The sequence below is a fragment of the Sceloporus occidentalis genome, unplaced genomic scaffold (assembly GCF_023333645.1).
Source record: "Sceloporus occidentalis isolate IW3139 unplaced genomic scaffold, rSceOcc1.0.p SCAF_21, whole genome shotgun sequence".
In the NCBI taxonomy this organism is placed as follows: domain Eukaryota; kingdom Metazoa; phylum Chordata; class Lepidosauria; order Squamata; family Phrynosomatidae; genus Sceloporus; species Sceloporus occidentalis.
In genome coordinates, this window is record NW_028317001.1 from 2600904 (window position 1) to 2625419 (window position 24516).

General features: G+C 49.5%; 1 protein-coding gene across 2 annotated transcripts in view; it reads right to left on the reverse strand.

Annotated features, from left to right (window-relative positions):
* Window positions 1–3699: 3699 nt before the first annotated feature.
* The window catches only part of SSH2 (slingshot protein phosphatase 2), a 64402-nt gene continuing 43585 nt past the window's right edge, over window positions 3700–24516 (reverse strand). For both annotated transcript variants that reach the window (XM_089483901.1, XM_089483900.1), the window contains 13 exons: window positions 23380–23483; window positions 23130–23194; window positions 19910–20031; window positions 18638–18706; window positions 17930–17995; window positions 16382–16576; window positions 14188–14281; window positions 13948–14076; window positions 12773–12819; window positions 12169–12315; window positions 11777–11977; window positions 8293–9157; window positions 3700–7633 (listed from right to left, as the gene is read on the reverse strand). In XM_089483901.1, the coding sequence (XP_089340027.1) occupies window positions 5654–7633; window positions 8293–9157; window positions 11777–11977; window positions 12169–12315; window positions 12773–12819; window positions 13948–14076; window positions 14188–14281; window positions 16382–16576; window positions 17930–17995; window positions 18638–18706; window positions 19910–20031; window positions 23130–23194; window positions 23380–23483 (4084 nt within the window). In that variant the 3' untranslated portion in view covers window positions 3700–5653. The remainder of the gene's footprint in view (window positions 7634–8292; window positions 9158–11776; window positions 11978–12168; window positions 12316–12772; window positions 12820–13947; window positions 14077–14187; window positions 14282–16381; window positions 16577–17929; window positions 17996–18637; window positions 18707–19909; window positions 20032–23129; window positions 23195–23379; window positions 23484–24516) is intronic.

The window sequence follows — 24516 nt, forward strand, 5'->3', positions numbered from 1 at the left end:
TGGGAAGGGGAATGATGGGTCCTGCAGTCCAAGAGGCTTTGAGAGGCAGCAGTGCCCCTTTTCCGCCGCCAGAGGGTGCTCTGGAAGGACTACAATTCCCATAACCATCCGAGAAAACATGGCCACCGCCCCTGAGGGCTAGAGGATGATGGGAATTTCATTCCAAAGCGTTTGAGGGGCTCCAGGGCGCAGAAAGGCTGGCTTTTAGGCATCCCCTCGCCTTCTGCATCGTCTGGGGATGATGGGAAGTGTCCTCCAAGGCCCCGAAGGGCTCTGGAGCCAAGGAAGGCCAAGGAGTGGTACCCCCCGCTGCCATTTTGTGTCCCTCCTGGGGATGATGGGAAGTGTTCTCCCGCTCCCCAAACATTGGCCTTCCCTTAGGGCTAGTCTGGAAGGCGTTCAAAAGCCCCTTTGCATTAGAATAGAAAGAAATAGCCAAGGGTGATTGCAAAAGGTTTATCGCATTTGCGATCTCCTTCCTGGCTCTCGGGCGCCCTCCTGTGGCCAAAACCGCTCCCTTTGTCCGCGTGAAGCTTTGGCTTTCCTAGGGGCCACTGCAGGCCTTTAGCTCCAAGGGCTTCATCCCTGGCTCTCTCTCGGGCGCCCTCCTGTGGCTGCATTCGGGCACATCTCCCTGTCCCAACTAATTCTTCCCATTAGCTTCCCTATGGAGCGCCCTCTGGCGGCGGAAAGGAGGCATTCCCTCCTGTCGGTGTCCAGCAGCCTCCGAAGACCTAACTGCACAATGAACCTACCAAAGAATGGAGGACATGACTGCAAATTGAAGAACCTACCTCTGCAAAATGTAGGACATTACAAAATAAAAGCTAAAAACACTAATATAAATGCAAATCCATGCTTCCCACTCATGCTCAAAAATGGAGGACGTTTTGAAGTTCCTCCTGGGCACAAGGTTGAAATCTAGGGCATGTTCTGGAAAAGGAGGTCCCCTGGTCACCCTGCAAGTGACGGACTTATATTCGCATGCAGAGGGACCTTTGAGCACGTTTGAGATTAACTGCCAAAGTGCTTCATTCCCTGATCTGAGGAGCCCTCCTGTGGCTGCCTTTGGGCATATTGCATTTATATATTGGACACCCCCCCCCATATTGATGTCCTATCTTGACCCCTGTCTTGACCCTTCTTGGACATTAAGGAACCTACCTTGGTGTCGCTCACATCTCTGCAGTACAGAATTTGCTTTGTCTCCTGTAGATTTGCTCATTCATTCCCCCGTTCCCCCCACCTTCACCCCCCCCCCCCCAAATTCAGACCCGGACGCGGCAGAATTCTCAAAATAAAGATTTATTTTTGTAACAAGAACATTGAATTGAGCACCCTTTGAGTGCAAGAGAGAACTCACATTTAAAAACAGCCGGAGTATCTTGTTGGTCAAAGTCTATGGTACAAGCCACTGTCAGGAGGGGAGAAGAGGGGAGGATATGTCCCAGGAAGGAAGGAAGAAAGGAAAAGGGGTCTCCCCCTTGCTTCAAAGTCATCCCCCCCCAAAAAAAAAGATGCACGGCCCCAGATTTCCCAGAAGCGGAGGGCAGCACGCACAACCGCCAGACGTTTCGGGGACAGGTTGGGCGGCCTTCGGAACGAGACAAGACAGTCTTGAGATGGTGCACAATGTCGAAATCCAGGCCCACAAGTCCGTTCTTGAGGAAAGAGTCCAAGAAGGCACCAAAGCCCCCCACCCTGACACCCCAAAATAAGAGACTAAAAAGTCGGAAACGATTCCAGTTGGCGAGAGAGGCACTCGCCGTCTCCCGCTTGCTATGATGAAGGCCTCTGGGGCAGAGGAAGGTAGGGCTGTGGGTGGACAAAAGGGGTCCCATTTGGGGTAGGACCCCTCTCCCCAAACACACATGTGGCCTCCCCATCTTTAGGGCTTGAAAAGGGAGTTCAAGGCGGGTTCAAGCCCTTGGCGCCAAGTTCAAGAGGCGAGGAAAAACCAGGGCAGCCCCCCATACCCCACTTCTAGTTTGCTAAATGCTATTTGGGGGGTGCAGCTTAGGACAATTCGGGAGGGGGAAATAGAAGGTTTTCCCTAGTCTTGTTTCATACCCCTTTTGGCTAAAAGACATGGTGGCACCGCAGCGGGCATTATGGTGTGGTTTAGGGCAGAGGAAATCCTACAAGGGGGAGTCCTGGGGGGAAAGAAGAAAAATGCCAAGAGTTTAATAGCAGAGGCCTCATGTCGGGGCGACGCACCCCATTTTCCAGGTTTAAAAGAAAATCCAGAGCAAATGCACGAACCTATAAAGACGGGAGCTTATTATCTATGCATGGATCAACGAGATTTGGGTGCAGCATAAATGGATGGTATAGAAAATATTTTACACACACACACACACTTAATACTTTTTACACACACACAGAGTCTCTCACCCACGTAAACACGCATGGCTCTTTTTTGCAAGGCCCATTTGAGGATTACAGTACAGCGAGGAACCGAGAATGGAGGGCACAAAAGGATTTTGCACCCGTGGAAAAAAGGACAAAAGGTAGAAAAGGTTTTTGCGAGCTTGGCGTAAGAATCCACGCCAGTCTGGTTGGAGAATGCCCTTAAAAGTGGGACACACACATACACACACACAAGAACAGGAGCAAAATGTTCACCAGCGGTACACGTTTTTCACAAAGGGATCGGTCGGGAGTATTGGGAGGGTGGCGAGGAAGACCCTCGCCAATCCAGGTTTGGATTTGGAGGTTCTGGACGCACTCGGAAAATGCCCTGTGCGTGGATTCAAATGCCTCCTAGTCATTGAGTTTGAGGGCATTGCTATGGTGGCCCCCATGCCCAAGGAATGGAGAGATGCCAGCGGAGATGAGCGGAAAGGCACAGATTTGGCTTCCTTGGTGAGGATGTTAAGAGGCTGGGAAGGTTTCGCCCTTCTCCGATCGCTGATATGAATAGAGTTTTAAGGGCTCCTCTTCCGTTATACATCCTTCCATGATAAAACAACGTCTGGGGCCTAAGAGATGAACGTGCCCAAAATCGGACTCTACCCACCAGCGGCAGGGCTCTGAAAAGCTCCATGCCAAACACTTTTATGGCAGCCTGTTGCCAAGATTTTCCAAGCCCCGCATTTCAAAGTAATTCCTTTCTAAAAACTTGCAAGCCCATCCCCTGGATAGGAAAATGAACAAATGGAGGTTTCTAAGGAGAAGAGGAGACTTGGCGAAAAAAGAAGAGAGAATAAGGCGACTGATCCCGATTCAACCTCTGTGAGACTCAATGCTAACATTTACACCTTGGGTGGGAATCATGGGATCCAGTCGCACTGCAGCACCCAGCATTCCTCACATTGGTAAACCTGGCCAGAGGTTGGGCAACATCTAGAGCGGTGGTTTTGCAACCTTTGGCCCTTCAGGGGATGTGGACTGCTGGGAGCTGAAGTCCAAAAACACTTGGGAAGGGAGCAAAGGTTGGGCACATTCAGGAGCAATTCTTTTGGGAAGATTCAACGCTACCTGGTACCTTACCTTAGAAGAAAAGGAGCCAGGCTGAGAGAGAGAAGTCCTGATCTCCGCTAGAAAATAGAAGCGAACCGAAAAGCGCGAGAAGGCGAGGCACAAAAGATGAGCTGCAGACTGGGATGTGCAACTGGGGGTTTTGTTTGGGGAAAGGGTGCAATGGGGGGACCCAGTCCTCCAAGGTCTCCAGGAGATCTTGGAGGACTGGGTCCCCCCCATCGCACCCTTTCCCCAAACAAAACCGTTTGCCCCTGAATGCCTTCTAGGACGTCATCTTGGGCCATGTTTTTATGCTCAGGAGAGAACGCCCCATCCGCCCTCCTAAAAAACAAGGTGAAAATGCTCCTAGAAGGTATTTGAGTAGACAAATACCTTTAAAAAAGAAGAATATATTTTTGGGCCAAAAACGGTGCAGGAGAAATAAAGGGGAGACCCCAAAAGATGATGAGGATCGCCAGAAGGGCACATCTGTTTTGGCACGACTCAGAAAGAGTTCCCCATAAAGAAAAATGAGCCAGACAAACGCAGAGGAAGAGGAAGAACGTGCGCATGGAAGCACATGAGATAATGAAGATAAGCCAGCCTTCCAGTTTATGAGATACAAGGGGACCCTCTTCTGCAAAAGAAAAGAAGATATCCCCCCACAAAAGACTTGTCTACAGTGTTAGACGAAGCTTGTCCCTCTTTGTCCTTGGGGACGGAGGGCTGAGATGATGGGGAAAACCTTTGTGCATGAATGTATAGGCGGAGAGAGGGAGAAATGATGATAATAAAACTGGGGTGGAATCTATAAACTCAGTTTGTTTCAAATAGAGGAGTGGGAGAGGAGTAAGGGAAGGTGTCCTGACCACTGTTTGCAGGCCAGAGAGGAGCCAGAGGGAAGCTACGCTCTTCGCAGAGTCAAGAAGGTTTTAAAAAAGCCAACTCATAAACGCCCACCGTTTTATTCAAGTAATGAAAGGGCTTTAAAACAAAAACCCTCAAAAAGAAAAAAGGTTTGTTTTAAGAGAACACTCTCCCTCTTCCCAAAGGTCTCCTCTTCCTCTTCCATGCCTCTAAATCAGAATTGGTAAAGACTTGCTCTCAACTCATGCAAAAAAGCGGCCCGCTTTGACACCGGAGGCTGCCTTTGCGACTGGAGTTCGAGGGAGACCCACGCAAGAGTTTCCTTGTTCCCTGAGCAGCCGTTCTAACACAACATTGGGAATGGTGTGTCTTTCCAGATGTGGCTGGACTGCAACTCCCAGCCTCCTTCACCACTGGCTAGGCTTAAGGCAGCTGCACTCCAAGACAACCAAGAAGACCACACCATTCCTGATCCGGTTTCCTGCGCAGGGCTTGCTGGGCAAACGGTTGGGTTTGGAGGAGCCTGGAGAAAAATTAGGAACAAACCTAGAAGCACCAAGTTTTGCAGTCCTGGGCAGGAACAAGGATAATTTGGCACCGTGAGTCCCAATCATGCCAACAAACGTGAGCCTGGTACCTTACGGCCCCAGCCAGGAGAACCAGATCGGAGCTCAAAGCATGGAGCAGCTCCTGATCTTTCCGCTCAAGTAATCTTCCTTGAGGGGATTTGCAAGAAATGAACCTGCGTAGATATCAGAGAGGATCTGCAGGACAGGAACGTTGATTCGGGAACCGTTCCGATGCCCACTTTGCCAGCAGGTTCTTCAAAGGAAGAGTCCCCCTGGATCAAGCCAAAGCCAAATCTATGTCTCATCCTTACTCCCATGCGACACTTTAAAAGAAGAGGAAGAGGAGGGGTGTTCTTTTAAGACAAAGCCAACCAACCAAAACAAAAGCCCACCCACCGCTGAGGTTTACTGATTTCCCCCAAAAGGTTTTCTTAATATGAAAATAACAAAATGCAAAACTCTTCCCCCACAAAAAATAAACCCTGTGATCTTGCAGTCACTTGCATGGGAGAAGAAGGCAGACTACTATGAAACCAGCCACCTTGGAACCTACATGCAACAGGGAACGGTAAAAATAAACGAACATATATATATAGATAGATAGATATTAAAAAAACAAAAACAAAACATTACCCTAACTAATAAAGTGCATGTCTCAATATATATTACATCTGCCCCATTAGAAGAACATGACAAGGGGGGGTTGCAAAAGTTGGGGAGGGGAAGGGAACGGGGGAGAGAAAGAGGACCCAGGTTCACATGGTATTGTACAGTGAGTTGGTTGTACGCTTCCTGTCATTCGCTTTCCTCGGTCGTCTGGGCGGTCGAGTTCTACTGGGTTGATACCAAGGGTTTACGGGCGGCTGTTCGGTCGGGTAGGCCATCCCTGAACCGGGCAGCCCGACCGTTTGGGTGCTAGTCAATTTGGCGTCCGGGAGCTGCCGGGCTGGATTGAACTCTTTGGTGTACTGGACCAGAGGTCTCTCCACCGGCCTGCTCAACGCAATGCACTCCATCAGTTTGAGCTGTTCCACTAAATGCACTGTGGGCTGGGGGGTCAAGGAAGCAGGCAACGAGATGATGGCAGGGCTGGGCGGCGGGACAACAGCCTGGCGTGGCGAGCTGGGATCCCTGTGTCCGAAAGGGGTGCAGAGCGAATCCGGAGACCCCGGGTGGGCACCCGTAGGGAGAGAGTCCCTCCCAGATAAGTCGTCTTTCAACAAGTTCAGGCGATCCAGCTTGGCCAAGGAGGCAGAGCGCTTCATGTGGGAAGGGGCGGTGAGGCCTGCTTGCCGGACCCGGGCTTCCGACACTTCAGCCCTGTTTGAGTCTTTGAGGTTGTCGCCACTGGAGCTGCGTGGCAAGACGGCACAAAGTGGGGAGGCGGGGGAAGCTTCAGGGGGCCGCCCTGCCGCCATTGCCCCTAATGTACGGGGTGAAACAAAGTCCTCTTGGCTCCAGTGTGTCAAGGCACCCTCACTCCTCCTGCGCAGGGTGCTCCCTCTCTCCTCGAAGGCAAACTGTCCGTTTCCAGCATAGCCTGTCTGAGGCGTTGGGTCCGGATCTGAGCTCGTGCTGTCCTGAGTGACGCCCTCCACATGGAAGTGAGGCCGGCAATCCCAGCATGGCATGGGCGGACATCTTGCCCGGTTAGCGCACGGAGAAGGGTCTGTGTTAGACGACGGCCCAAGATATTTCTCCTCCTTTTCCTCCTCTTGGTCATCGGGGCTGCCCAAGGAGAAGACCAATTTCTTTAAACTCCCGCTATCCAAATCAGAGGGCTTGAGTGAAGCCGATGTTCCCGCAAGATCCTGGGAGCATGAGGCGGCGTTGCAGTTTTCATCCACCGCTGGTGAGGTTGCCACCACCTTGTGTTTCTCCGCCTCTTGTGGGCCACTCCTCTCTGCTGCTGCCATGTCGCCACCCAAGAGAACGGGGGTCCTGACCGCGTGGGTGTACTCAATGATCTCGATTCTTTTTGGGAGGAGAAGGCGGCAAGGAGCAGACGTCTTCTCGTGACTTTCAGCTGCAACCACTGTTCTGTGCTCTTTGGCTAACCATGCTAGCTCTGCTGACAGACCAACATGAGAGGGAGATGAAGGTCTTTCGGTGGGCTGTTCAGAACCAGTTCCAGTCCCAGCACTGCCAGCTCTCGAGGCCTCCTTGTCCTTGGAGAGCTGAGCCGGATCGTGAGACGGTTCTTCATTCTTACCCTTCACAGGGAGATCGGTTGCTGTGGATTCGTTTTTTGAGTTCTTCCGGGTGGGTAAGGCAGCAACAGGGGAAGCGTGCTGCAACTCTTGCTCTTGCCTCAGACGCTCTTCAAACTCCAGGGTGGCCCGCCGTACAGACCCTGAGCACCACTTTGGTCCAGGGTTAACGTGACCCTCTGTCAGGCCTTCTGCCAAATCGCTGCTTTCTTCTGGGTCCGGCTTACCGGAAGGCACCTGAAGGACAAAAGCCGGTTCCTGATCCAGTTTCGAAGGCTCTCTAGCTGCTTCCTTCGGGACAGAGCCACCTCCCTCAGCGGACTCAGCTTTTCCAGTCCTGCTTTCCCAGGCCCAGACTGACTCTGCAGGTAACTCATGGACGGTGTTTCTCTTTGATGGCAGAACTGGGTTGTTCAATGCATCTGTCTTTGCTTGGCCCGCTCCCTGGTGGATCGACTCAATTTCAGTGACTATTTCTTTAACCGAGATGGCATTTTCCGAATGGGATCGCGTCAGGCCCGAGACCTATTATTTTTAAAGAAGAGAAAGCAGAAAGAAAAAGGGGGAAATGTGTGAAGTGAAGTCTCAGCATGCATATGTTATCAATAAAATATCTGATTTGAATGCTGTTCCATCTAAGGAGGACTGGAAATAAAAGGACACAACCTGTTGCCAAGGATAGGTTTACTTTCTGCATACAGTTACACAGATTACTACCTGAAAAGCTTATTAAAATGTCCAGAAAATGGAAGGCAAATAAAATCAATAACCTTCTACAAATGGGCTGGCCAATCGGTTGTACAACTTATCTGTTACAGACTTGCTTGGTTTTCTATGTTTCTGCAGCCCTTGGAGGTCTCCCCACATTTTGTTTTTCAAAGAAAGTGGGAATATTGTACCTCCAGAAGCTTCCAAACGGCACAGCTCTCAAGCTGCCTGCTGTACTTTGTTTTAGCAAAATGAATTTTAAAGAACAGGGTCTTCCCTCTCCTCCCAAGTGGAAGTGACCTTCTGATTCTTTGCTAGCCTCATTGGGTATTCCCTGGCAGTTTCCCATCTCAGTATTAACCAGGTCTAACTACGCCTAGCTTCCCAAATCAGACAAGATGGGGTGGGTGCCCAGGGTGATACGTGTTTATTTTATACTCAAGCCAAACTGACGTTTCCTTTCCCATATTTTGTACCTTCAGCTGGTCCTCCTCCACAGAGGATTCCTCTGACGCTTGTGGGGAGTTGCCTGCAGAGCTGTCCCGTGGCTGAGCATCTTCCATGGGCTCTGAAGGTGACAGATCCAGCGCAGAGATCCTTGACAAGCCATTCCGGTTGCTGACTTGGTCCTCCGTCCTGGAATGGGAACAAGTCCGAGGTCTACTCTCCTGAGAGAGTTCCACAAATTTTTCCAAGGCGCTGAAGAAGTCGATCCTGTCTGCCCCGAAGTCTGCTTCCTCAGGTTGCGATGCTGTGACAGCTGGCATTGGAGGGCTGGGAGAGTTCTGTCCGGAAACATCTTGCAAGCAAGACTCCAGCTCTTCCATAGGCATCAAGTGGACGTTCCCATCTCCTTGCTTGAGGGCATCGCTTTCCAAATCCTCCACTGTCAAGTCTGGGAATCCAGTGGCCACCTCCAGGGCTTCTCCCTGCTGTAATAAGGCATCCGACGCATCGCAATTGTCCAAGGGAAACGAAGCATCATCTAAGCAACATCCAGAAGGGCAGCCATTGAGATTGTTCAAGTTCAACTTGTCCTCCATCTGCTCGGTGTTATAGTCTCTCGATGATATCTCCAGCTGGATCACCCGTTCTTTGTTACACAGGTTCCCCAGAAGGTTGGGGCCAGAATGGCACAGGGGTTCCACCGGTGGGATGGCGGGGAGACCCGATACCGGCGGGTGTTGAAGGCAGTTGGAGGTCTTGTTGTCCGAGATCTGGTCCGCTGAAGTGGTGATCTCCTTCTTGCTCACCTCCATCCCGGACTTGCCCAACGGCTCATGATGGTCGGAGAGATCGCTGTCCGAATGTGACCGCCACAGCTTGTTGTGTCTCTGTTTACTGTCAGGAGAAAAAGAACGGGAGGAGGGAATTAACATCGGGTTTGAGACCGACTCAGATACGATTAGTGTATGGAGGGGAGAAAGACAAATAGGGACCACTGCTGAAGAAAATGCTGCTGTGTTTGGGACAATGGGAAGGTGCACAACAACATCAACAGCAACAACTCCTCTCCCCACAGCTGCACTTCCAAACCTGAGTCATGAGAGGGAGCGCAAGCGCCATCCTGAATTCTTCCCACTATCCCCTGGCAGAAGGAAGATGGCTCTCTTTCCCCCTGATTCCCACACCCTGGTTTAGGTGCCCAGATCTTGATACAAGTCACGCTCCTCTCTCTGGCGCTTAAGCGAAGGGATCAAACGTCCGCCCAGAAGCAAGCCGGAAAAACAAGCTACACAAACAGCGGCTGGGCTGGCAGCAAACCGGAATGGCTTGCAATGGAATCCAACCCTCCTTTGTAGGCTTAGTGTGAACTCAGTTCTCTTACCTAAATTCTTAACCTACAGGGGTAAGACAGGGACATAAAAACGTCCAAATATTTAATCCTCGCCTGCAAGGACATGTCATTTCTGTAGTTTTCCCCCCACTGTGAGAGGAAACGTATTTTTTCCTGCGCTATTTCGGCCTGCCGCAGAACCCAAAATGCTGCAGGAAATAATTCTGTGCAGAAATACACTGTTTCTGCATAAAAATCGTGGTGTAGTTTTTTGGGGGCATGAAACAATGGCTTTCCATCCCTAGTCCAAGATGAACAGCTTTGGAACCAAAGGGAAATCTTGAATTCAGGAACTTTGGAGGCCACGCATGGAGGCAAAAGAGAGAGAAATGGAATAATTTGCCCCAAACGAACAGAATAATGGCTACTGGGAAGTTGCAGAAATCCAAACATACGGCTGGCCCAAGTGGTTTCGACCGTTATGCAACCAGAGTTTGTCTTTCGGATTTGCTGACTCTTTTGCTGCCTGGCCTGTTGTAAAATGCCGTTGTTTTTATTATACTTATTCTGGATGAACTGCTTTACAGATAAAGCCGTTTGCTCACTGGCCTGGAAGCTGATGGGGACCTGTGACTCTCAGAATCCCCCAGCCAGTATTGCTGGCTGGGGGATTCTGGGAGTCACAGTCCCCAAAAATGTTTTTCCATCTAGCACTGTTGAGACGAGGGGGGGGGGGGGGGAACACAACCTTTGCAAAGGTGTAACTTGAGAAGTCCTGAACTGCAATGCTTTCTTTCCACATATCAGCTGGCTCTGAAACCGAAGTACCCATCATGTGAATGTGAATCAGCGTTTTATCTGCTCCGGAGGTATGAAGATTTGGTAAACAAGGGTAGGCATCTTTTAAGGAGGGGAGGAAGGGGAAGAACTAAGCAGTTGTTTCTCTGCTCGGTCCAGTTCATTTCACTTTGGATGATCCCCCATTTCTCTTTCTGAAACCTCGAAAGTCTGTTTGGAGCAGAAGGGATGTGCGTTTAATCATGGTCCTCTGTCGGAAGTATCCTAAGACTTTGTTTCTTTACTGTAGGGTTTGTTGTTGGCGACTGCAAGATGGAAGCCTTATGAACGAGAGGCCTCCAAGCCAGTTCTACATTCGGGCCTTGCAAACTCAGGGCAGTCTCCCCGTCTCCACCAAAGAAGCCAGCATTCTTCTGAAAACGTTTCAAAACTGAACTTGTCTAAGCTCCATTTCTGCCTGAGTCTCAAAGACTCCCGCACCTGAGTCTGAAACACTTAGTGGGCCTGAGTCTACCTTGCAGGGCTTTTTGCAGCATTTTGGAAGTTTGAAACGCTGGGCAATGGATGGCAAGAGTTACTTTCTCCCAGTCAGGAATTCAGGGACAGGTTAAGCTTGTCTTCAGTCATTCCTGAGTTTAAAAGTTCAGCTTGGCCCAGATAACCTTGGCTGGGTTCTTCCTGCTCTCTTTCCATGCTCCATTCTTGCCCTCCGCTGCTCCAAAACACTCAAAGAGCCTGACATTGGAGCCGAGGGCCACCTGGGAACCGCGTGGCGGTCAAACGGGATTCCTTTGGCAGAACACGAAGTCTCTTTCCCTCCCTCCCCACCTCCTTTCCGGAGATCAGACGGGAACCGTTGCGTGGGCAAGGGCAGGCAGAGGGGCACCAAGAGGAAAGGAAAACACAAACACCACAGACACAAACACATGCAGCGGTGACACATCGCTTTCCCCACAAAATCAGATGATGGGGGTCTCAGGTTTCGAAAACAACCCATTTGAATGGGCAGAGGGGGGGGGGGAAGGTTGTCAGGAAGGAACATGGGGATTGTAATCCAGATTGACACCGCTTTAACTGCAATGGGTCCATGCTACAGAATCCTGGGGTTCATAGTTTTGAGAGCTGTTTAGCCTTCTCTGTCAGAGCGCTCTGGAGCCGCAACAAACTATAAATCCCAGCATTCCACAGCATTGAGCCATGGCAGTTAAAGTGGGGTCAAACTGGATTATTTCTGCAGTGTGGATTTTTAAATAGTTGGCATGTTTTAAGTATTTGACTATTTTTTTTGGTCTGACTTTTTTGGGAACCATCTGTGTTTCCCACTCTGCCATCCACCACCGGAGACACTGAATGCTGGGCTGCGTTTCCGTTCTGCGGGAGCTCACCTGGCCAGGAGGATGCCTTGGTATTCCTCCAGCTGCCTCATGAAGCTGGGGTTGGGCTTGGTGACGGTGCGGCGCTCCTTCACGTAGTCGTAGGCCCGGTCCAGGTTCCAGCCGTACTCCTTCATGGCGTAAGCGATCACCGTGGAAGCCGACCGGCTGACTCCCATCTTGCAGTGAACCAGGCACTTGGATCCGTTCTTTCTACATGAATAAATTTGGAGCAAGGAGAGAGAAAGCGGCACATGAATGAAAGGAAATACTTGCATGCCAGTAATAAATCTTCCCCCAAAAAACTTTATGATAAAGAGTCGTCGTAAACTGGAATTGAAGGCATATAACACCAACAACATATAGCACACTATTTTGGGGGGGGGGGGGGGAATAAGACTTGCTTTGCTTTGGAGATGAACTTGTAGGTGTCGTTCCAGTACGCCAACAGGTCTGTCGCCTCCTCGTCGTAAACGCGGATATTGTGGTACTCGAAAACGCCGGGGAAGAAGTTGTCGATCTCTCGGGTGACGTTCAATATGTACCGGACCCTTTGCAGGAAACAGAACATGAAATGAGAACGCTGGGGAGGCAAGGGAGGCTGCCGTAGATAATAAGAGAAACCCTGTCTTTTTACAGACCCTGTTAACCAGCTCCCTGGTCACTTGGAGAATGCGAGAAGAGGTGCGCTTTTTGGTCCAATTCACCACTTTTACAGTTGCAAAGTTCAGTCAAGGTCTATTTCTTGAATCCCAAGCACTAAAGTCTATGTATCCCTCCCCAAACTACAAACTCTAGGATTCCACATGATAGAGCCACAGCAGCTGGGCGGATATCCAAGTGCTATGGGCTGTAAAGCATGGAAACACTCAAAGACAGTGAATGTGGCACTGTGTAGATGCTGCAGTCCAACAACCTCCAAAATGGCTGCCTTCCCACTGTGACAGACAATAAATCCCATCATGCCCAACAAGCATAGCCAAAACCCAGGCGGTGGAACTTACTTACCCTCGGTTCTGCAGGTCTTCCAAGTTGGAGGCGTTCCACTCAGAACCCTGTGTGGGGGAGAGAGAGAGAGAGAGAGAGAGGGAGAGAGAGAGATAAAAACAGTCACACAACTCCACCAAAAAGATTTCCCCTTCAGACCGCATCTTCTCCACAACAAGCCTAAAGACCTCTGTTTTCCTCTGCAGCCCCTTTCAAAATGGTGGCAGGAAGTATCACTTCCTGTCACCATTTTGAGAGGGACTGCAGAGGAAAACAAGAGGTATTCGGGGGTAATGCAGAGTTCCAGAGTGCTTATGGGTGGGTTCCCTCTGGCCCCACTGGAGAAATTCATGCCCAAATCTTGCTGGTGCTCTATGCCAGCTTTTCCAGACGATATCTATTGGTTCCAACCAGCCTCTTTGGCCTTCCTTAGTGCAGCCCTTCGGAGGAGGTTAGATTGCAACTCCCTAGATTGGCTAGGGCTGCTGGGAGGTGCAGTCCAACCGTATCTGGGAAGCTATGCAATCGCCACACTGGCTTTTTGCAGGAAATAACACCTCTCTGCTTTTTTAAAATGTGCCAAGTTCTAGCATTTTCTTTGCTTTCATGCTGTTGATATGGTTGGGAAGTCCCACAAAATCAACATAGATGGGGAATACCAAAGGAAGCAAGGAGGACAGAGTGGAAACAACTCTTTCCTCTTGGGGGCGCTTTGGGTGAACAGCCTTGCCATGGCAAATTGGCAAGGGATGACAGGGCAGGCTTAGGGTTTGGGTTGAGAGAGGAGAAAGCCCCCCTCAACCCAAAATGTTGCCCATCAGGAGGTATTGGCAGCCCCAAAGGTGGCCCTGGTGAGCGAGGCCTTTCAGGTGTGTGTGTGTGTGCTGAAATTAACACTGTATGGAGGGAGTGAGAACAGACAGAACAAAGAGGAACAAAGAGAAGGCTGCCCAGTCTCTTTGTTTGCGCCGGCCATTTCCTGGAGCGTCACATCAGCTAGGCTGGGAGATGCAAGATCCCACCTGCCAGAGGGACACAAGCTTCTTCCTGCCTTTGTTTCCCCATTTCCCTGGTCTGTTGTTCCCCGATTCCTCCGCCCAACAAGGAGGGCAGGACACTGCAGAAAGCTCACAATTGTGCGTACAGCCACCTTACCGGAGCTTTAATTGTAAAAGGGGTAGTGGATGAAGCCTTACCAGGAAGACATGGTCAAAAATCTGGGTGGGGCTGTCCATCTGTCCTAGGATCACAATCATCTCGTTGTCGATGAATTCCTTGAACTCCCGCAAGTTACAGGCCATCTGCATTTCCAGCTCCGTCCGGATCTGGGGAAAGGTGGAAAGAGAGAGTCGGCATTCAGATTGTGAGTGAGGCCTACATCACCTAACTTCCCAAACAGCTGATTTAACCAGGCCTCCCCACTCTCTCTTCCTTACCTCCTTGGATGTGATGTTCTCCAAGTCCTTCTGCATCATAATCTCCCGCAGCTTGGTCTTGATCAAACGCTCCGTGCGCTCACGCTCTGTTGGGCTGCAGGGGAAAAGAGAGATAAGTCAAAAAGGAAGCAAGGGCCATCTCTGAATCCTTCTTCGGCCACAGACGTTTGCTTTCAAGATGTATGCAAACAGGACTTCAAAGCACCACCACCATCCATGCTAGGCAGGGGCTTCAACCCACATCTTGTTATAGTCATGATTATTTAGATCCAGAAGGCCTCCAGCTGTTGACAGACTGCAACCCCCATCAGTCCTACCAATCCCAGAGGTCTATCCATATCTGGAGGGCATTCTTGCAAAGAACTGAGAAGTTGGGATGCCCATCTGGGGAAGTCATTCAACTAGGAACAAATTACTAAACTGTTTGGGAGTGGACTGCTTCAAGCTACAGTTATGTGCTACTGAACGCAGAAAATGTGCATGTTTCCTCCATGATGTATTACCCCCTCAAAACCATTTTTCACAAAGCTGGAAGTGCAGCCTGGAGGGGAAAGTCTGGAGGATAAGAAATGGAAGTAAATGCACCTTCCCAAACCCTCTGTGGCTGCCTACCAAGGCTTTAAAGCTCAGCCTCCATTTCTTGGAGAGCAAGAGTAGGACACCAAAGCTTTTGCAGCCTCAGCACTCTGCCTTTACAGATATCTCATGAAGTCACAGCAACGAAAGCATCTGCTCTGTCCTTCCAGCAATCCAAGGACTTCCTAATTCAATGAGGAAAGTGGACCAGGGGTCAGGGAGGGTGGAGGAGAACAGCTTGTTCCTCGCAAGCGGAACTCCCTGAAGGAAAAGAGTGTGCCTATATCGTTCGCCTTACTCTTCCGGCTGTGGCCCCTGCTGTTTGCAACATCCAATCCCCATCATTCAACCTTCCACGATAAGAAGGCACCCTCTAAGCATGATGGACTACAACTCCCATCACCCAGGCAGCAAGGTTCTGGGGATGTTGGGACTTTTGTGGCCTAGTGCTTCTAGGAGGACATATCCCTGTTGGGAGAAGGCTGGATGTCCCAATGTTCCACCTTGGAAAGTTGTGTCCCCACCAACCAAGATGGGGAACACATGGGCTGACACTCTCAGTGCCCCAAGACTCTATCACATTAAGGGGGGGAATCCACATGCACAGAAGTGTGGAAATCAGGGTGGTGGGGTGTTGACTGTAGACACACATTCTGTAACCATGGTTCCAATTATATTTGTCGGTTATGTTTACTCCCCCGTGTGTGTGTTGTGTACTTTCAAGTCATTTTTGACTTATAGCAACCCTAAGGTGAACCTATCACGGGGTTTTTTTGGGTAAGATTTGTTCAGAGGAGGATTGCCATTGCCATCTTGCGATACTGAGAGAGAACAACTTGCCAAAGGTCACCCAGTGGGTTTCATGGCTGAGCTGGGAATCAAACCCTGGCCTCCAGAGTTGTAGTCCAATACTAAAACTCCTCCTCCTCACTGGCTCACTATATTTAATCCCAAAGAATTTTAAGGGTTCTCTTCCCATTTTCATCCTCAACATCCACCCTGTAAGGTAGAGAGAAAGAGGAAGGCAAATGCGAGACAAAGATCACCCAGTGAGCTCCACAGACATGTGGAACCGTAACCACTAGCCACTTGCTCCCCTCTTTGACAGAATGCCTCTCCTGCTGTCCCTGGGCACCAAGCAGACTTTGCCAATGACTTTGGAGTGGAGGACGTCGCTGTCAGGGTGGCCAACCGCTGCCGCGTACTTTCCCTGGGAAAAGTAAGAGGCTCCAGGTCTCCTTATACGGCGACAGCTGGCCCCTGCCATCACCCGTGGGTGCATTCCAGACACCCTCTCCGGCCTTATCAGCAGCTGCAAAAATAGCCGGGGCTAATCAGGAAGGACGGTGGCACGCTATGCTGCTCCCGGGGTCAGCAAGTCCGTTACTTTCTTTTCTTTGCCCCCTCTCTCTCTCTCGCATCCATTATACTCTCTTCCCAAAACATCATGGCAGAACAATACCAAAGTGGGCCTGCAGGTCCAGTAGGCAGAGTAAAATGCTTCTTTGAAAGGAAGGAAGGGAAGGTATCACAAAAAGGAAGGATGGAAAAAAGAAAAACTGACCATACAAGGTGAACTGGTCAAGATGTTGGGGCAAACACTCCCCGATGGACTTACACATCCGTGAAGAGGGCTGGCGAATCGGGCCGGTGGGACTGGACATCTTGCATGGCGTTCCATTCATTGACGGAAGACTGGTCTGAGTTGATGTGGCTCTCGTAGTAGCTGACCCAGGTGAGGAAGAGGCTGCCCGGGTAGTAGTTGTGGATCCGGGCCACTTCGCACGCCTTGTGGAGACTCTGAAGAGCGGACCTGAGACCCCCCAGAAAATAATATGGGGAGAAGGAGAAAGAAGAAGAGACACTTTGGTGGCCTGTTTCAGATTTGCAGGAGCATGTCATAAATGACTCAAAAGGCCTATATGTCTTAGTAGTGGCTGGAAACATGATCTTTTTCCCCCAGCACCTTCCAGAATCCTTGTCACCATGCAGAGGTGGAGCTCCCCCATAAAGCAACATTCCCAGGTTTAGCAGCTTATTTTGCTTTACCATTTATTTTCACATGCCTGTGACATTTCCGCTCAGACACTCCACTTAAGCCAGTCCTATTAGAAAACAACCCTTTGGTACTTTTAATGCTGTCTGGTGCTGTTTTTAAAGTCTATACATAGCCTTCACCACACACTGAGATAGTTAAATAAGGAACAAGCAAATTATTTATTTCTTTAAAAAATGAATTTGCATACCAATTTCCCCTTTTTCAGAACGACACTTTTACACTATGGATTGCAACTGCTTTATAAAACTAACTTTTTAACTAACGTAGCAATGTGCACAAACAATTCCTATTATCACTGAGGATTTCCTTGTTGGCTTTTGGGGAAAGCCTCCACAAAAGCAGCGTGTAAACACCGAAAGCACCACCGTGCGACATCCAAGGCCAAGTGTGTCGTGAGCCGCACCCTTCCTGGGAAATGGCGTTTCAGAAATCCGCACCCAAGCCAGCCGCCTGAGGTGCTGAAGTCCACCAAGGAAGGTGGTTCTTTAGCAATAGGTTTGGAGATGCTTTCTAAGAACTTGAAATGGGGGCTTGGCTCTTCCTATTTTTGGGCTGCAGTTCTAACCTGGGCTGTGATCTAAGGAATCCAGGTTACAAAGAATTCTGCTCCTGCATTTCAAACTTAGCAGGGTGGCACATTTCGACAAGAGCGAAAAGGGATCTGTGAGTCACTCCGGTCTGTGAATGAAACGAACGGCCTCCTAAAAAAGGAGAAGGGAGACGAGCCCGGTCGAGACATAACCGGTGTGTGACACAACCTGTGAGTGGAAATACATGAGCTGACACGTCACAAACTGAGGACATGGCACTGTGCAGCATCCCTGACCATTTAGGTAGCAGATGTGACCGTGTTGTAATCCAGCCCCCAGGGCCTTTCAGTCCCCAAAATGTCCCCCCATCGAAAAAGATGCACACACTCATTGAAGCTTGCTCTGACTACCAGGCACTTGGTCCACAGAAACTGGGAAGGCCACAGCCTTGGTATCAGAATACTAGACCAGAGAGACCTTGGGGTCTGATCTGACATGTTTCCCTTCTCTCTTTTGTTTTAGAAGGCTGCAAATGAAACCAAAACAAAGGAGAAGAGAGAAGGTAGGGTCCTCTTACCACATGGCCTGCACAGACACCGGCTTGAAGATGTGGATCCTGTTGTCGGTGGAGACGCTGAAGCCCCTTTAAAGATTAAAAAAAAAGGTACCATCTTAAGTAGCGAAAGAGTTGAGACTAAAGGACTTAAGGCACAGAGTCTGTCGATCACATACCAGTCAAGAACAAATGAGTGTTACTCCCACAGGGCCAAGCACAGAAGTGGGGAAATGGACATTTAAATGTGTTTGGAGGAAGGGGCAGAATCTTGGCCAACAGCCCTGAGCTGGCACTGGCGGACAGCCACAGAGATGGGGCACAAGTAGAGCCAAGTTCCCCGGCAAGAGAGAAAAGAGGAATCAAGGAATAACAACAGGGGAAACTTCGCCCCACAACTACTTGCGTCCCAGAGTCCCAATCCTAAAGAAAGCTGAGCTGAAACTTATTCATGGCACACTTTAAGCTCTGGTCTGCCCTGAGCTTAGGAAAGTTACCTGCTTTTTTTTTTTTGGGGGGGGGGGGAGGAGAAGGAGACACTACAATTCCTATGATCTCCTGGCCAGCAGAGTGAGTGCTTCTGCGGTCCAAAAAAAGTAACTTTCCCAAACTCAAGCTCAAAGAGTGTGCACCATCCTAGAGAAAGGTATTCTCCCTGCAGAGCAGCTCTCTCCTGGAGGATTGTGGCCCTGTGACCTAAATGGAGGATTCCCATTTCGACCCTGCTCTTACCCATCGCCATCCAGGTGAATGAGGGCATCGCTCCAGAGCGGCAAGACCAAGCCCATCGTACACACACTGCTGCAAAGACAAGAGAGGAGAATTTTTAAAATCTTAAATGTAGCATTGGTTTCTTTAATATACACCATTGCTCCCCAAGGTACCAAAGGTGTGTTGAACTGGTAACAAGACACACAACATGAGCGTAAAGGATAAGGGGGCCGGGCAAAGACTTCCATGCCTGGCCAACAAGATGAGCTCATGGAAAGAAGAGTGTGGAAGGGAGGGACAAAGAGGACACCTCCGAAAAGCCTCTCAGGGGACTGGGAGATATTTTTAGGGATGCGATTCTTTAAGGCCCCCAGCAACAAGGCTAAATCGAGTTTGCAAACATTCAGCGGATCTCCATAAGGAGAGAGATTTGCTGTCTGAGAGAGCTGGGGAAAGCTGCGCAGGAGGGAAAATCTAGGCTGAAATCGAGTGTGACAGTTTAAAACAGAGGCAAGGACACTACACATCCCGAGACGTCGTGGGAAGGCAACGCCCAGCATTCCTCACCCTTGCCTTTCCTGGCTAGGCCCGATGGGAGCTGCCGTCTCATCTGGAAGGTTATGTTTTGCCCACCCCCGAATTTTAAATGTTCAAGGATGATCAGATAGAGAGTGGAAAGATTTTAATGCAGCTTGGGTCCATTTAGAACCCAGTTCAGGAGGAAAGCAAAGCTGTTTTGGGAATGGAGAGTGGGGAGAGTTTACCTTCTGCACACCAAGTTTTATTGAGTTATTTAACTGCTTCTCTCCTAAATAGGACCAAGGCAACAACAACAGTGTGTCTGTCTATTCCTTCAAGTTGCCTGTCAACTTATGGGGACCCTATGAATTCTCTTGGTTCTTTTTCCCTTAGGGTAGGAATACTCAGAGGTGGTTTTGCCAGTTCCTTCCTCTGAAACAGAGCCTATGGCGCCTGGGATTTGTTGCTATATGAATTAAAAACTGGTAGTAAGAAAGGTAAAATGCAATTAAATAATGTACCCTGTAAAATCATTTAAAACCATAATAAAAATGATAAAAAGGAAGCCCCTGCATCCCATTAAGACACTTCAACATGGCCGAATGACTGTTGAAATAAATTGGCCTTTACCTGCAGGGGAAGGAGACCAGGGAAGGGACTGTCAGCTTAGCTGGGATTCCCACAGTCTGGGAGCAGCCACCAAGAAGGCCTTCTCCCATGTCCTCCCCGAACATCACGCCCCCGATTGATGCTGTCTCTCCAAGGGTAATGTACCTGTCATTGGAAGAGAAATCCATTCCCAGGACGATGCTTTCCTCGGTGTCCTGCCGACCATTAGTGGAGACCACCACCATGTACCGGGTGCGGTTCTGGAACGTGCTTTCCAGTCTTACAGCCTAGAAGGAAGAGAAAAAAGAAAGGGCAAAGATGGTTTAGCAACTACAGCGAGGGCAAGCTTCCGTTTCTTTTCTGGCTTCAAATCCCTAGAGAGTGTAAAATGTCACCTCCCTGAACGCTTCACCCATCATGGGCAGGGTGTTTGGGTCTGACCCAATTTGCCAAACCTAGAAGCTGGGAATTAATGATCTGCAGCAGCTTTTCCCAAGCTGGTGCCTGCTGGATGTCCCAGAAACCCCCAACTAGTACAGTGATGGATTCTGGGAGCTTGAGTTCAACCATATCTGTGGGACCTATATATTGCAAATTACTATTTGATGGCAGCCTTCTCTGACCTGGCACCCCTTGCTGCGGAAATTATGGACTGTAGCTCCGAGAATCCCTTCCTGTGTTGGCTGAGGGATTCTGGGATTTGTAGTCCAACACAACTTGGGAGAGACAGCTGTGTGGGTGAAATTGCTGCTCCCTCCTTCATCTAAAGATGAGCCAAATGAACAGGGGAAGCTCTCCTTATCTGAAAAATGGAAGGCTGGCAAGAAGCTAAAGCGGGTCACTGGGAGAGAAGGAAGTTTTTGGAGGGAAAGCAGCCGTATGAAAGAAGACGCAGACAGATGGAGGAAGCTCACTTTCTTCTCCTTTTCTATCCCAGTCGGTGACTCAGAATAGCTGGTCTGGTTCGGGTAGCTAACTCAGCAACCTGAAGTGGCTATATATGCCGGGGGAACACCCGCCTGCCCATCTTCTGATGCCAGGCTGGCAAGACGTGTAACAGCGCTGATGCAGTGTGCCAGGAAACCGGCGTCACAGAGCGAAAGCAGTTTGCGGGAAACTAAGAGGAACTTGCCCTGCATGGCCTGGAGATGCCCCCATAGGAAGCTGACGTGGGCACAAGCCACAGGGACAAAACATTAGCCTGTCGTGGATGCATACCTAACCCTCTTTCCGGGCGACCCTGCCAGATTTGTTCCTGGGATGTTAGTGCTTGAAATAAGATCTCTAGCACTGCCTAGCATGGTTATTAGAAATAACATGAAGGGAAATAAAAACTGGTGAAAAAACTCAGCAATGGGAGCCCACCAGAGGAAGATGATTCCATGCCAAGCGGGAACTGCTTCTCTACCCTGCAACCATAGGGCAATGCTGCCCCATTTCAGTTGGTAATGAGCAACCCACTTGTCTTCTCAAAGGTTGGTCTAGGGTAGGACTTTTTGGCGATCTTGCGGGGCTCTCTATGTGGCACAATTTCATCTACAGACCAGCAACTAGTGGGATGTCTCGCTATGAAACCAGAGGATGCAAAAATGTTGTGGTCCCATGTGCAAACCCACACACCACACAGACACACAAACATCAACTTGCTGCTAGTTCTCCAGACGCCTGGAGTCTGGCAGCAGGGGGATTAGCAGTAATCTAATTTGCTTTGCTAAACCAATTTGGGCAGCAATAATTAGCAGGCTGGTTTTGACATAGGATCACCAACAAACTTGGAGCCAAAAGGGGACTGACTGGCCTCCAGACGCCCAAATGGGATTTGGCGAGAGAGGGAAGTCTTGGGAGTGAGAGAGAAAACTTCTAGGAACAGTGGGAATTATTCCTTCTGATGTTCTAACTTGGGCTCTTTGAGAGTACAGCCGTCCCAAACCCCACTTTCCAAAGAGGGAGAGGCTTTAGGATACACCTAGGAAGGAGGGCCGGCGATACGATGGAGCCCTGGGAAAGGTTAACACTCCTTGCCTGCTTCCTTCAAATATCGGCTGCTATGACTTCCATGTGTCTAACAGCCTTCAATACAGGTTCTCTTCTGCTCATGTCTTTTGTGATGCACCAAATCACTTTTGTGATGCACCAAATACAATCCTATTTTTCCCCCTTTCGTAGTATTTTGGCTTTTGGATTTCTGGATATGGGATACACAATCTGCAGTATGTTAGTGTCTGGTGCCCCCTGGAATTTTATGGGACAGGTTTTATGGTTTGACACGGCCTTCCCTTGAAATATAGCTGACAGCCCCTGGTATTCCTTGCTAGTCTCTCATTTAAAACCCTGCTGAGTTTCCAAGCTCAGACAGGATCTGGTGTCTTCAGAGTACTACATTTCCAGAACTCAGAAGGGAAAATATGTTAGTTCTGGAACTGGCAACCGACTTCCGCTAGAGCCAAGGAGAGGGATTTAAAAATGTAAACTGGTCAGAGTGGCAAGAGATACCAGAGATAAAGGGATCAGTCATTCCTCCAGCTTACTATATTATGCTGGTTCAGACAGAAGACCTACCTAGTTTAAAGTTTAGAAAACAAGAGTGGGCAACAGTTGTCCCAATGGGAAACCCTCACGCAGGTCCTGAAGGCAGCTGTAATCTTCTGTTTTATCCTTGCCAGGAACTGATATTTATGGGTATCTGTGTGGTGATGTACAGACATCCTAACTGGTAGTCATTGACCATCCTTCCCTCTGCATACGTATCTAACCCCCCCTCAAAGTCATCCAAGTCTTCATCTCATAATTTAAGTATGAGTTGAGTTCTTCCTTGCCTCAAACGCGCATGTGTGTTGTTGAATGTCTTGGGCCAGAACCTCCTACAGTCCTTTCCCATGGACAAGCTGGGCTAGGCTGATAGGTACTGAAGTCCAAAACATCTGGAAAGCCAAAGGTTCCCCCGCCCCTTATCTAATTGATCAACCCGGCGATCCAGCCTGACAAAAACAATGTCCGTCTGTTTTACAGATTTGACACACTACTCAGAGGCACATGAGGGAAAGTGGGATGCCAGTACAGCTCTGCCAACCAGCCGCCGGGGCTGGCTCAGTGCCGGCCTGAACGGATGATCAAAAGGGTGCCCGCTGTGTGACCCCCGGCACTTCAAATTTAGCATGGCACTAAGCAGACCCATCATCCTGGTCCGTGGCACCCTTCGTTCCAAAGGAGCGAAAGGGCCCAAAATAACTATCCGTGTATAATGCATTGCTTCTGCTAGTGGGAAGTTGATGGGACCTGCAAGTCAATGCTCCCCAACCCTGTACCAAGAAAAGCAGAAAGCTAAAGGAAAATGGAAGATCAGGTGATGCCTGGTTCCAAAGGGACGAGTGAAAGGAGTGCTTACCAGGCGGATGTTGTCTTCTGGACGGAGCAGCATGAACATGGCTTGCAAGTGTTGCTGGAGATCCCCTGGAAGAGAGAAGGCATGCGGTCAAGGAATGGACAATCATTCTCCCTGGATTCTGGGCTTACACCTCAGGCTGTCTCCCTCCACATAGAAGCATCTGTCAATACTTGGCTCAGTTAACCTCCCATGCAAGGACTAACCAGGGCTGACCCCGCTTAGTTTCCAAGATCGGAAGGACCCAACTTACCTGCATGTTTATTCCGCCGGTGGCTGATCCTGGGGGTCGAGGAACCATTTCCACGTGGCAGGAAAAGGGCAGCCCCTTTGACGGTGAGAAAGCTTTCGCTGATGCTGCAAGAAAGGAAAGGAGGGAGAGAAAGAGTGAATGAATGAGCCCAAAGGAGGGGAAAAATAAAGCCTGACTATTGTTAATCAAACAGGGAGAGAGGAAAGGAAATTGTGGATCTGATGCTTTCCTTCTTTTCGCCAAATTCTGGATCACTTCTCCCAGTGACCAAAGCTATCTTGGCGCATAGCTAGGCCTGAAACCAGATTGAAATGGATCTAGATAATCTATGTAATCAAGAAACGCTGGTGCTGGGAGGCCACCATCTAATCTGCAACCTTGCCCAAGTATTGGAGACTGCCTGGTATTTCTTCAGTATGGAGGGGTTCAGGAAGGCTTCATGGTCTACAACTGGAAGATGCCAGGTCATGGGTCTTGGAAAAGTTCCTTATTCTTTTGCTCTGAGACTCCCACAATCCCGCAACCATAGCTGGGAGTCACACTCCAAAAGCAAAGGAACTTTCTTCAGCTCTGGGTTGCTGGAGAACACCATCATAAGAGAAAACAACAAGGGTGCAAATTCTGATTCATAAAATTTTGGGAGAAAGGTGGGATACAAATCCAATCAATCAATCTATCAATCAATATTTAGCAACAGCCTTCCTTCCAAATACAGAATAGGGCTTCGGGGGGGGGGGGGGTAACCAACCCGCAAACCGGCACCACAACCCACTACACATACACACCCTCTTAAGGCGTCTGGCTTCTCGACATGCAAATGTTTTTAAAAAGAAAACCATCTGCAGCTTGTTGCAAAATCCATCACAGCTGTCCCATCTTGTGGTTAAGACTTTCGAGCACATGTTCTTCCCCAGAAACCTTGACCCACACTCTCTCTTTATTTAAAAAACAAAAACTGTGTGCATCTCAGAACAGAGTAAATCAGGAACCACAGGGCTAAGTGACGGAGACACACAACCCGACACTGCCAAAATGCAACACGTACGCCCCGCTTTTCCATTCCACGCTTCACAAAAATACGAGACTGCGGCTTGCCAACGTTTAAGCGCACCCGGGAGACCTACAACGTCTCCAAAT